The 13,299-nt window shown below is 36.9% G+C and overlaps 1 protein-coding gene and 1 long non-coding RNA gene across 2 annotated transcripts; one reads left to right on the top strand and one right to left on the bottom strand.

The window, feature by feature from the left end:
• The first annotated feature begins 5,304 nt into the window (after positions 1-5,304).
• On the top strand, positions 5,305-8,070 carry LOC111402621. Its single transcript, XR_002704312.1, has 4 exons — positions 5,305-5,841; positions 5,944-6,028; positions 7,320-7,652; positions 7,839-8,070. It is a non-coding gene; the product is annotated as an uncharacterized LOC111402621 (long non-coding RNA).
• A 2,149-nt stretch (positions 8,071-10,219) lies between these two features.
• LOC111401043 (3-ketoacyl-CoA synthase 6-like) lies at positions 10,220-11,981 on the bottom strand. Its single transcript, XM_023028574.1, has one exon. It carries the CDS (start codon positions 11,842-11,844, stop codon positions 10,378-10,380), a length of 1,467 nt encoding a protein of 488 aa, XP_022884342.1. The 5' UTR covers positions 11,845-11,981; the 3' UTR covers positions 10,220-10,377.
• Between the last annotated feature and the right edge of the window lie 1,318 nt (positions 11,982-13,299).

The raw sequence follows: 13,299 nt of genomic DNA, 5'->3' as shown, positions 1-13,299 counted from the left end.
TGAATGGAATGGACAAGTGTAAAAAATATACATCATCCTGTATGGATTTCCACTCTTGTTTTCATTTTTTTTACACAAAATTAGTAAAATCATGGTGTTTCAGCACAGCCATGCCTTCACCTTTTTTCAATTCACGTCATCAATCTGATAAAAAAACACCCTGTCTCCATTTTCCTATACTACCGACCACGCTTCTTCAACAAATTCGCCATTAAAATCAACGAAATTGTGAAAAGCTTAAAGGAGAAGAATTTTTTCTGAGGCTCGTCTGTAAGTTGAGTGTCTAGTGTTATGGTTCTCCAAAAATTTACAGAATAATACATAAATGTTGCTTATCAATCACTAAGTGTGTGTTGTGTGTGATTCATCCCCATCTGATTTTGAATTAATCATCATTTTTCTTAAATTTTCATTTGATTATCGTGTTTCATTTTAGTTTGCATAAACAGGCATGATATTAATTTTGTTCAAAGATAGCTTCAAGATGATGGTGAATTCTAGCTTCTGAGATAATTTTGTAACTATATTATTGAAATTAATTTCTCTTACTTAGAAATTATTTAGCGACGAGAAATGCTTGTAAATTTCACACTTGCTTTCGTATTAAAGGGATACAGAAGACCAATCCTAGAGATTGAATAGTGATTATTGGACGACATTAGAAGAAAGGGGTAGACCGTGCTAGTTTTGGATAGATTCAAAGAGAGAGAGAGATTCGTTTGGGGTAAAATTCGTTTATGGAGTAATTAGTCCAATAACCAGGCCTGTGCTCTTCTCCCACTTCATTTTAAATTTTAAAATCTCTTTTTTGTTGCATATTTCATGGAAAACGTATGTCTTCTTAGGTCTAGAAAACGTGTGTCTTCTTGTAAATTTTAAATTTTTTGTGCATGTTTTATCAGGTAAATTGGATGGACAATGTTGAGAAAGAAAAAATAGTTTATAAGATTGTTTATGTGCAATGACCTTTTGTAGGATTTAGAGTATCACGCTTCTTCCTGCTTCGTGGAGAGTACACGCAGCACTGGCACTCTCCGTGCTGCACAAAGTATGCACGACTTTTGGAGAATTTTTTTTTTTCCTTTTTTTTTTCCAATTTTGAAATGGATTAATTGTAATTTTCATTTACCAATTTTTAAATGGATTAATTTACCGTAGTCTCGTGCTAAGCGAAGAGTCCTTAAAATTCAATAAAATGCAATCACTGAAAATGGAAAGTTTCTCCATCTTGTTTATGTGCGATGACCTTTTGCTAAAAGCTCCATCTTGGATGGAGAATTTTTAATTTGTTTTGTTCATGTTATAAATAAATTTTTTCGATTTAAAATTCTTTTTAATTTTTCTCTCTTCATGATAAAACATTACTTTTCAATTTTAATTAAATAACATTTATATATTCTTGATTTAATTTTCGTAACTTTTTTTTTTGTTTAATTTGTTTTTTTTTAATCATATATTTTTTGAAAATTGTTTCAAAATTTCTTTTTTTCATATTATAAATATTTGTTCGTATTATAAAAAAAAATTTAGATTTAAAATGCTTTTGTCAAAGGGCGCCAGATATTAGATTGTGTACTTATAGCAAATGAATGTATTGACTCGAGATTGTGCATAAAGGTTCTAGGGATGTAATGTAAGCTTGATATTCATAAAGCCTATGACCACGTGAACTGGGGATTACTCTTGTATATGCCTAGACGATGTGGCTTCGCGGTAAGTGATGCAGATGGATTCAGTTTTGTATCTCTACGGTTTCCTTTTCAGTTTTGGTGAATGGCACTCCTGAGGGTTATTTCCGGAGTAGCGGAGGTTTGAGGCAAGGGGATCCTTTGTCTCCATTGCTGTTTGTTATTGTTATGGAGGCTTTCAGTAGGATACTTGAGAAGGTTGTGGGGAATCTATTAAGGGGCTTTATGATTGACCAATTGCAGGTATCCCATTTGTTATTTGCAGACGACACATTGATCTTCTGTGATGCAGATGCTGAGCAATTCAGGGACTTGCGTCGTCTGCTTCTATACTTTGAAGTTGTATCTGGATTGAAGATAAATTTGGAAAAATCTGAGGCTATCATAGTTGGAGATGTCGATAATGTGGAGGAGTTGATAGCTATATTAGGTTGTAGGATTGCGCAGCTGCTATATCATAACTTGGGCTCCCCTTAGGAGCACGCTTTAAAAGTATACATATTTGGAACAGTTTTGTGGAAAAAGTGGATATGAGGCTAGCGAGTTGGAAACGTATGTACCTCTTAAAGGGAGGTCGTTTCACCCCCCTTAAGTCCACTCTATCGAATCTCCCTACTTATATCTTGACATTGTTTCCTATTCCTGTCTCGATAGCAAAAAGATTAGAGAGAATTTGAAAGGGAGTTTCTATGGAGAGGGTTAGGAGAGGAGATGAAACTTCACTTGGTTAATTGGGGTACAGTTTGTTCTCTTATAAGGACGAGGGCCTTGGATTAAGGAGTCTTGGTATTGTTTAATAAGGTCTTGTTGGGTAAGTGGTTGTGGAAACTTGGCGTGGAGATGGAGATCTTTTGGAGAGAAATTATAGAGGTGAATATGGTGTTATGGAGGGAGGATGGTGCGCAGTCGAGGTTCGTGGTTCGTATGGGGTGAGTTTGTGGAGGTATATCTAACGAGGGTGGAGAGACTTTCGGGATAGATTGACGTTTGAGGTGGGGAATGACAATACTATCAAATTTTGGGAAGTTTGTTGGTGTGGAAATCGACCGTTAAGAATGGGGTTTCCTTCTTTGTAGCGTATTGCTTTGATGCCTTCTGCTATGGTGAATGAGGTTTTACATATACATAATGGGAATCTCAACTAGAACATTGCTTTTGGGAAGGGTTTGCAAGATTGAGAGTTGGATGATTATGTGATGCTTGTGACCTCTTTGTATGATGTGCACATTAGGGTAGGAGAGGGTGATTGTAGTTGGTAGAGGTTGGCACGTGATAGTATTTTTTTTAGTTGTTAATTATTTTAGGTCCTTAGTGGGACCTGTGGAGAGCTCAATTCCCCTAGAAGATGGTATAGCAATGTAAACTGCCCCCTAGGTAGCATTTTTACTATGAAAGGTTGTGAAGGGCAGTTGTTAGCGGTGCATAAGCTCCGACTCCGAATAAGGGGTTTTTTGTTTACAGAGTGGTGTTATATATGTAGGAGAATGAGGAGACAATTGACCACTTGTTCCTTCATTGTGACTATGCTCGTTTCCTGTGAAACGATATTTTGGCTTCTCAACACATGAATTGCGTTTTTCTAGAGGATGTATTGAAAGCATGAAAAAGAAAATTTCGTAATAAGGATAGTAAGTTTGTTTGAGACCTTATTCTAGGATGCATCATTTGGTGTGTGGAGGGAGAGAAATAACTGCTGTTTTGATGATCATTCAAGGATAACAGAGCATATTAAAAAATTATTTTATTTGATATTGTATAATGGTTTAATGTTGCGACTACTATTCGTAAAGATTGGTTGTTCAATTTTATATTGTTTCTTTCTTGTATAAATTGATAGTACACATCCGGTGTAATATTCATAATTAATAAAATATTTGATTGCTTATCAAAAAAAATTTCACACACACCAGAGGCGGAACTGAATTTCTACATAGAAGTTAAAGAAATGATTTCCAGGTTTTGATGGTCCTGGAAGGAGTGCAAAACAGAGTTAAATGCTTAATCATATTTGGTTTTGCTTCTTATTTATTCGCCTGGAGAGTATGAACTGAAAAACTGTCAATTGAACTATTTGGGTTCGCAGAGGGGGAGTATATGTTGTTTTATACATGCTTTATCGATAATGTAATTGAAATGTCTGAGTTTACGCCTTCATAATTAAACTTGCAAAGTGCAAAGCCGTGGCAAGGCCAGTTAGAGCTTAAGCTCATGGTGCACACTTTATGTAGGCTAAGTGCATATGCTTTCACTTTATTGAATCATTACATATATGTGCATATTTGGTGTGCAAAATCAGTTTCTGCATATTTATATTTAGTTTAGTGGAAACACTAAATAAACTAAGTGAACTTGGCATAAAATTATTAACATGCAAATCAAGCTTGACACATAACTTTCAATGTGAAATTGTATCAGTTTTAAACTCTGGTGAATAAAAGGGCTAATAATCTGTTTCTTCGATGAGGGAAATCATATTATTCCTGCAAGGTGAAGTCAGTCAGTATGTATCAATTGCATCATATGTAAAATCTTGACTTTAAGCAATAAACTTATAAATTTAGGGACAACATGCTAAAATTAAAATTTCTGATTGTGTTATAAGTGAAAAACATTGAGGAAAAGTAGAGCATACTTTCTTTGTGCTTCTGCTGAAAGCCTACAATGCAATGGCTATCAAGATGTTTTTATTAGTAGGGACAACAGCAATTGATTACAAATGAAGGGGTGGATAGAATCTGATAATTCACATTACCTCTTTCCACTGTAATTTTGCTTTTAATTTTACCATAAATTTGATTTGTGTAGAAAAGCAGTTGTAGCAATCATGCTGCTAACCATGTATTGTCAGATTTTGTTAGTTCAAGCTAAAAGGGGAAAAAAAGCTAGCTGAAAAACTACTCCTACATGCCACATGTAAATAGTCAATGTAGATCTCACGCCTGATAATTTGTCGCTTGGGTTGGACATGCCTCAAATTTCCTCTAAATTTCTGTGTTACAAGTATCTATTGGCACTAAAGCTAGGGTTCTAATGTAGATGGACCATGTTACATTTACAAACTTATTTTACAAAATCTCTTACTCGCTACTCACAATAGAGGGAGGGGACTACAAGTCGACATTTTTTAAATTCACGTGAGACCCGCTTTTTGTGAGAGTGTGTAACACATTTTGTACAAATGTGTTTGTACACATCTCTTTATCCAATGTAGATTGGTGCTTTGATTCAGAAGCCATAACAGTATATATAAACCTTTTTTTTTTTTTTTTTTTTAACGAGGTGTCCCAGCTTGCGCCAGATTATATCCTCGTCCCTGAACCTCCCGGTCCCTCAGTTGCTCAGGGAGGTAAATCGCAGGATGTGCCCTTGTTGGTTCCCAGGTTCCCACATGGCTTTTACTCCTTCCCCAAAGGGAGCCTCCTTCATGGTTATTACATCACCAAACTGCTCCAGCCCTTCCTCTGGTTATTACATCACTTGGCTGCTCCAACCAGGAATCGAACTCCCCACGCTTGGTTCCAGAGCCCCCCAATGTGATTGTTCCCCCAACTTGGATGTGCCCTGGGGGGCAGTATATATAAACCTTCTTTGTACGTATAGGTGTCTGAAGCATATAGAATTGAACAGAGAGATGAATTGTTTCTAATTAAATGAGTGCTGGAGGCTTTTTTGAGAAAAAAAAAATTGAGAAATACCATGAAGATAAGAGAGGGAGGAGTATTGGATTTGTTTTACTTAAAAAATGAGGAAGGAACAATTGTAGCTAACAGTAAAATTGGCATATTCCCCTAAATTAACTCTGACTACAGTAAATACATTAAACTGCACACATTGGACAGTCAGTGAACCAGAAAAATGTAGGTTTTGGAAATTGTTTATTCTAGGCCCCAAGCGCCGGTGCAACTAGTTAAACTAACTTCCTAAAAGTAGTCCTTTCTGACATTCTTCTCCTCAAACTCGTGAATATAGACATTCTTTTTATTTTACACAATAAATGTCATTCTAATTCACAGAAATAAAATTGCTGGTTCATTCATATCTTGCAATTTTAACATTGTTTCGAGATAGTGTTAAGCATTCTTTATACTGAATGTCAGGCTGGTGTTCGTGAGTGTGAACCTCCAAGTTTTCCAGTTCCTCAACGCGCTACTGAGTAATGATCACTGTTAATATCAAGTCATTCACACATTCATTTTTTTTTTTGTTTAGCCTAATGAAGTAGGTGACACCTTTTCTTTTAATTGCTATATCATAGTTACATGAGTGTCAACCATGAGAAGGAGGCTGAGATTTCAAATATTGCTTCTGTCATGAGAAATGGAATTAGCTATGTCACTGAGGTGAGGTTTATCGACTTTTGTGGAAATAAAATTATTTTTGCCCTGTATCCCACTTTCACCTGTAGCATGGATTGTGCTGGACCCCTTTACTTTTCCTCTGTTTTTACATTTTGATTCAGGTTGGGAAGTATTGAGGTGTCCTAGAATATTCAATTGCCTCACATTCCTAAAAGATATTGAACTGTGCTGCATGGTTGTTGGTTTATTTATTTATGTATTTATCTATATGTCTGCCACCAGGGATGAAATAATGATTTCCAAGAAATTAAGTTCTGTTCAAGTTACTTGTTTGTGGATGCATAGCTCGTGTGAGAAAAATGAAATATGCCGTGTAATGCTATTAGAGCAGGTATGGCTTTGGTTTAGGCCTGGGATGCTGGGGTTGGTTGACATTTGTACACTTCCATAGTTGCGAAACTGAAGTTCATGAAGTTCATGAAGATGGATACTTCATCTCTATACATCATGTAGAAGCAATGAAGGGATTGTTGGATAAGATTGTGATCTCAAATATGTTCTCTGCTTATTGACAATCTATTAACATTAATCCAATCATAATAGGGAATTCAATTTATATGGGGGCTGGAAAGCACCAACCAGGAATAACTCAAAATATTTATAATTTCAGTGAACTTGTAAATGTTTCTGGAGGAAGAGATTCAAAACAATTCATCTGTCATTTGTAATTTTTGAGCTTATTAGCAATGTCACTTTTAAGTTCTTATAATAACTAAAATAATTTATTAGCAGTAGCTTATAATTTCTGTCTACAGACAACCCCGAACATCCCCAGAGGACAATCTAATCATGGCCCCAGCAATTTTATCAAACCATAACTTTCTAATTATTGATGACCTTAGGACAGGTTAGGACACTAAAGTCATCAATTACTAGAATTCGTCAAGTCTGCTCAGACTTTCAAGATTTTTTTTTTTTTTTTTTGAGTATGTACTTTTCTTTTAGTTTGAGACTCATTTAAAGTAGTGTAATTCATAGTTTTTGTTTTCATTATGAATTTTTGAATGTTCATTTTATGGCTTTCTCCTCAGTACACCTTGCCTTGTGAAGGCAGAATGCTCAATACCTGTTGTTTACACCTTTTAATACATTGATTATAAGGAAAGTGCAAAACTTTTGACGATAGATGAATCAAAACATAAATGAAGATTATTTTCTTGAGCAAAATAAATGAAAGTTATTTGAAGTTATTGAATTGTGCCATTAATCCTCAGATAGATCGATAACTGATAGGTTTGATAGTTATACATTCATTTAATTTTTTTCTTCACAGTACTGAAGTGTGGGAGCTTATAAAAAGGTGGTTTTTATTATGGAGTTCACTATTTCAAGTTGCCAGTGCAAGATGTTTGATGACAGGCTTCAGTAGTAACCATGACATGGAAACCTCCAGATCTCTGCATTTTGTGCTTCCAGTTGGTAATAATAGGGCATTTTGGGACAGGCATCACCAGTTCCAAAGCCATCCCTAGTAGTTGTTAAGCACACGAGAATAAAGTTGAAGATCTACTGAATTAAGCTCTAGTGTACTTGTACACTGACTTTTGGTTAAAACATTTGCTGAATTTGTCATCAGTCCTGTGCAGAATTTTCTCACCTGAGACAGGTATCTCAATTTCAGCTATTTGCATCTCAAGCTTAAATGAGATCACCATAACAAGGGTTTTGATTATTAGTATGTCCAAGTTATAGTGGTGACAAGTCTAGTACAGGATACAACTAATTATTGAGTCCAAATATTGATTTAGAATTTCTGTTGATGGAGTTGATAATTTTTCCTTTAAAATTCTAGATTGCTGGGACAGGGATGAAGCTCCAGGATTCCCATTCTAGTTCTTCTGATTTTGGGGCTTCTGGAATGCCTCACAAACTTCATTTCCGTCATTTGCTGCTTCTACCAGACCCAATAACGGTTCTCACCAAGGTGTGTATCAGAGCTATAATTCTCAGCATGGTGCATGTTGACCCCAAAAAGTGCGCCAACAGATGCCGGTCCCACCCGCGCTTGCGTGGGAGAATGTCCAACACGCTAAGACACGTGAACGGTCTAAAACGAGCGGTTCAAAAGGGCGTGGGAGTAACCCAACGACGCGGGACGGTGACGTTCGGAATTCGGTGGGTTATTCGTAATCCGATTGTACAATAATTACCAACCGGTGCTCGTAAATGTACATGTAAAAGTGTATAAACTCGATTTGTGTATTGCAAGTAAAATAAGAGAGAGTTGAGGAAATGTAGTCTTTAGTATTGATTCTTGCATTAGCCTTTGACATTACACAATGGAAGTATTTATAGTGACACATATGAAATGTGAGCCCTTGGATGAAGTGGCACGTGGACTCATCTCTTTAGTTCAAACGTCTTTTCTTAGGTATGGGACTTGACTTGCTAGCTTACGGCGCATTTATTGCTTACGCAGGTCCTCCATACTAGTGACAAGACTTGACCTTTATGTTTGTGACAAACGTTTCATCAATCATTCGAATAAGATCTCTGAGCAGGCGATCTCTTGGGAGAAGTGACTGTGGAGGTAGTTCCTTGTGGTTAAGAGGCTTGTGCATCAGTTTCGGGGTTTCGACCATTTGACAAATACTTCCACTTGAGGACCTCAGCTACATTCAACAGGTTCCATGCTTCGGGTCATGAGCCTCGGTAGTTGGACTTCGGCAAACCCGCGGACATCGGATCGAGGAGCCTCGGCGGATGGACCTCGGCTTGAAGCACTTCAGAAATAACCCACCTCGACAGGAATGCCACGTGGATGAGGATGAGTGGGCCATTGACCCAGGTGGATAGGACATGTGTGACAACACGCAACAGTGCATATTCAAACATGAATCCTTCTCAGAACCCCTATTATGACTTGAATTCTCAGCAAGCTGCATATGAGAACGTTTACTCAAAGCAGGGTCCGTACCAGAACCCAAGTACACAAGGTCACTATTGATCCCTAATTTGGACAATTTGTGCAGTATTTTGAGTATGGTCCTGTAATAGTTGCTGAGTCTCAAATGTTTATGATCTTAGAATTAACTTTTGCCTGACGTTGAGCTTCTTTCCTGTCTGTCTAATGTAAATCTGCGAGACCGGGTAATTTATAGACATTGTAGGTTCCCCCGCAAGAGCAGTTTTTTTTTTGTTTTTTTTGTTTTTTTTTTGGGACTCAGGTGCCTTGTTTTTTACAGCCTAAATTTACTCATCAAATTTTTTAAAAAGATAATATTATTTTTTTAGTTATTAATACTTTCTGAAATAATTTAATTTTGTTCCTAGTGGTAAACGTTTCATTCTTGAGTGATTGCTTTGTTTTATTTTTTGGGAAGTTCTGAAGTTTGTGACGATCTTGCTTTACGTAATTTAAATTCTCGAGCACGGCTTTGTCTAACTCCAAGACCCTAAATCGGACATTTGAAGATGCATTTTTTTTTCCCTAATGATTTCACGTCATATGTTGTTTGTTAAAATTCTTTATATTCATAGTGTGATTGCTTTTGCTTTTAACAACGCCTTCTATAACATCTATGGCGATTTTACAATTACTAAAACACCTTTTAAAATAAAAAGAGTGAATTTAGAATAATTAAATAGTTATTCTAGTTTTCGATTTCTATCCAACTTCAAACTACCTAACTAGAACTGCCTAATTATTAGAATTTAATTAACGTCCCGTTCAATTAATGAACTTCTGTCGCTACCATAATAAATGACATTTGTCCATTCACATTAATAATTTATTTGCTAATTTTGCCCTAACCGACAGTACACCTGTAATTGCAGTACCAGACTCAATCACACCATTAAATTTGCAATATTGCATTCATTTTTAATATTCTATAATCTTCTCTAGTCGACTAACCAAACATGACGAGTCATGGATGAGCAAGGGAATAAATGTGACATTTCCTTTTTCCTTTTTTCTTTTAAAACTATACGTTACTGTCTAATTAACCTTACCTACTAATTATAATGCAAGCAAGGTCTACATTTAGTTCTAGAGCAAGGGAATAAATGTGACATTTCTAATTTAAGAACAGTAATTTTGAAGAACAGTAATTATAATGCAAGCAAAGTCTACTAGCAGTAGAAATATTCCCTTGCTGTAGAAATAAATGTGCCAAAACTCAGAGACACTGCTTTCAAGAACAGTAATTTTGTATCATACATTATCAAGCATATCCTCAAATGATATATATATATCAAATAAAAATGAATTACAGCTTTACGTTACATCAGTAACGTGCAGAATTTTTGCAGTAACATTTCAAAATTAATGGAAGAAGAAGAAAAGAGTACTGGTAATTTAATGGACCTATTGCTCTAAAGATCAAGAATTAGAGCTTTACAATTTCTGGGATGTGCACTGGATACCTATCAATGCAATCTTGCCAGGGTCCAATATTTGGGGTATTGATTCTTCGATTACACTTCCAGACAGCACTGTTGCATTTGAATCCACTCCCAAAAGCTATCTGCCAAATTCTGTCACCCTTTTTCATCCTCCCTTTAGCCTCAATGTAACTCAATTCATACCATAGTGAAGAGGACGACGTGTTTCCAAACCTGTGCAGCGTCATTCTCGACGCCTCAACATGCTCGGCTGACAACTGGAGGTTCTTTTGGAGTTCATCGATCACAGCTCGGCCTCCAGCGTGGATACAGAAGTGCTCAAAAGCTTGTTTGAAGTCAGGAATGTAGGGTTTCCATTTAGGGTTAAAGATTTTCCGGCCTATAAGAATGAACAAGAAGAGGAGTTGTTCTGATGCAGGAAGGACTAATGGTCCGATTGTCGTGATATTTGATTTCAAAGCTTCACCTGCTATGATCATTAGGTCTTTTGAGAGATTAATTCCAACTTTTCCCTGTGGATCTTCTTGCTCGTACACACATTTATAGGCCTTATCGTCTGCACCTTTGTGGGTTCGAACAACATGGACTAATTTGTACTTGGCGCGATTTCTGTCACCCCTTTTGTTCGAAAGAAGAATCGCAGCACCGCCCATGCGAAACAAACAATTTGGAAGAAGCATGGCTCTTTCAGAACCTTGATAATAATTGGGAGTAATAATTTCAGTGCTGACAACAAGTGCATTTGAATTTGGATGAACTTGAAGAAGATCCCGAGCCAAATCAATTGATATCAAACCAGCACTACATCCCATTCCAGAAAGATTGAAGCTCTTTATATTACTTCTGAGTTTGTATTTATTCACAACCATGGCAGAAAGTGAAGGAGTTGGAGAAAACAGGCTACAATTTACTATAAGAATGTCTATATCTTTTGGTTCGATACTTGTTTTCTGCATAAGGGTATCAATGGCTGAGAAAATTACAGCTTCTGCTTCACCTCTTGCAGCTTCCATGGTGGGATTTGGAGGTATGTAATGGATTGCAGGAGGCAAACTGGTTTCTTCACCGAGCCCAGATCGTTCAAGAATCCTCATTTGGAATTCAACACTTTTGGGATTATCTTTGAGGATTAATCTGGAGTGCTCCATGAAAGTCCAAAAGGGGACTCTACTCGTGATCGGAGGCTTGTAACAGGCGTAATCCACTAAGTATATGGATCGAGGCTTTGACATGAAGTACACAGTGGCAATTAAAGTTACTAGGAATGAGGAACACAAGATTTGGACAAAATCAAAATGGAGTGAGTTCCAAATGGTGAGAATTTCTTCGGGGCCTAACTTGAGGATTTGAATGGAAACGGCCGCCATGATTGGAATGAACAGAAAGGTGAGAATGTGATCGACAAGGTATTGGTAGCCAAGTTTGACATACTTTGGCAACATTTCAGGCATCTTTTGTGGTGGGAGAAGAAGGAAGATAAATTTGGGGGATATGAATGGAGAAGAAGAGGGATTTAAAGACTCAGAATATGACAGCTAGCAATTAATTAAGGCAGGTAAAACGATTAAATGAAATAAGTTGAAATGCAACATAAGTACTTACTTTTTACTGACAACAGAGATTGGAGTAAGGTTCGATCTCTCATTCTTTATTAGAGACTCGAGCACAGCTCTCAATCGTATCTATCAAAATTTGAACCCAAACTCATAGAAATAAGTTTAAATTTGGACACTTTACCGACAAAATTTTGCCCTTGCAAATAACGTACAAGTCATTGCAAAATAAATAAAGTCTGCATTACAATTACTAAGTTGACATAGTATTTTTACAAGGGAAAAATTCATATTTAAGGTATATTCTTTACACTATTTCAAAAGTATGGTAAGAAGTTTGAAAATTCAAAATTCAAGTTTGTATTTAATTAATTAAAATTATTTATTAAATAAATATATTAAACTCACAGTTAAACAATTAATGGTCATAGAATTTACAGATTTATTTACCAGTAACATATCATCAAATTAATTGGTCACAGATTATTTCGAGATCACAAATCGAAAATTTTATAAGTCACAGATTTTTTTAGTCACAGATTATCAAATTTTAAGATCATGGACCAAATCGTTGAGATCGCATATTATTGTTTTAGCCACAGATCGTCAAATTTTAATGTCATGAACCAAATCGTTGAGGTCACAAATTATTGTTTTAGTCACAGATTGTCAAATTTTAAGGTCACAGACCAAACTTTATGGTCACCCCCATCACCGGTCCCATCCAGCACCAATTTTGGTAACAAACCACCACTATCCAATCGTCGATTGCACCACACCACCGCAACACCACACCTGATCCCGATCCAATTCCACCACAACACTTGGTCACAAACACTACCCATCACCACCATTGCACCCCTATCACGTCATAACAATCGATCAACATCACACCACACCACCTGAGCCATCACTACATCACCGCATAGTACCACACCACTATTGCACTCACCCAACCACCGCACCACCACCTCCACCGTACACCTCACTGCACCATAGCACCACCAACGCACATAGTTAAATTGGCCGCGCACCTCCACTTCCACCTCACCAAAACCACACTCCGACTAAGTAGATCCAATCGAGGAGAATGAAATCACCGGAAAAAAACCAAACTCCCTCCCCAAAATTTCTCTTCTGCCGACGACCAAAAAATCCCAAACCACTCACCAATTTTTTATTCGCTGCGACAAGTGCACCACCAGGCAACGACAGAATGCAGAGTTACATGCACAGCGTCGAACTGCAGATTGCAGCATTGCATGTACAGCGTTGCAACTACATTGCATTATCACACTGCTCGATGACTTCTTCCGGTGGCGACACCTCATCTCCTGGTAGGATAGTTAAATG

This window comes from Olea europaea, chromosome 10 (genome assembly GCF_002742605.1).
Source record: "Olea europaea var. sylvestris chromosome 10, O_europaea_v1, whole genome shotgun sequence".
Classification (NCBI taxonomy): domain Eukaryota; kingdom Viridiplantae; phylum Streptophyta; class Magnoliopsida; order Lamiales; family Oleaceae; genus Olea; species Olea europaea.
The sequence above is the reverse complement of the archived record's forward strand: the minus strand, read 5'-3'. Positions and strand labels throughout refer to the sequence as shown.

Bases quoted from the DNA above. Each gene is read 5' to 3' on its own strand.
- LOC111401043 (XM_023028574.1), bottom strand. From the start codon at position 11,844: ATGCCTGAAATGTTGCCAAAGTATGTCAAACTTGGCTACCAATACCTT.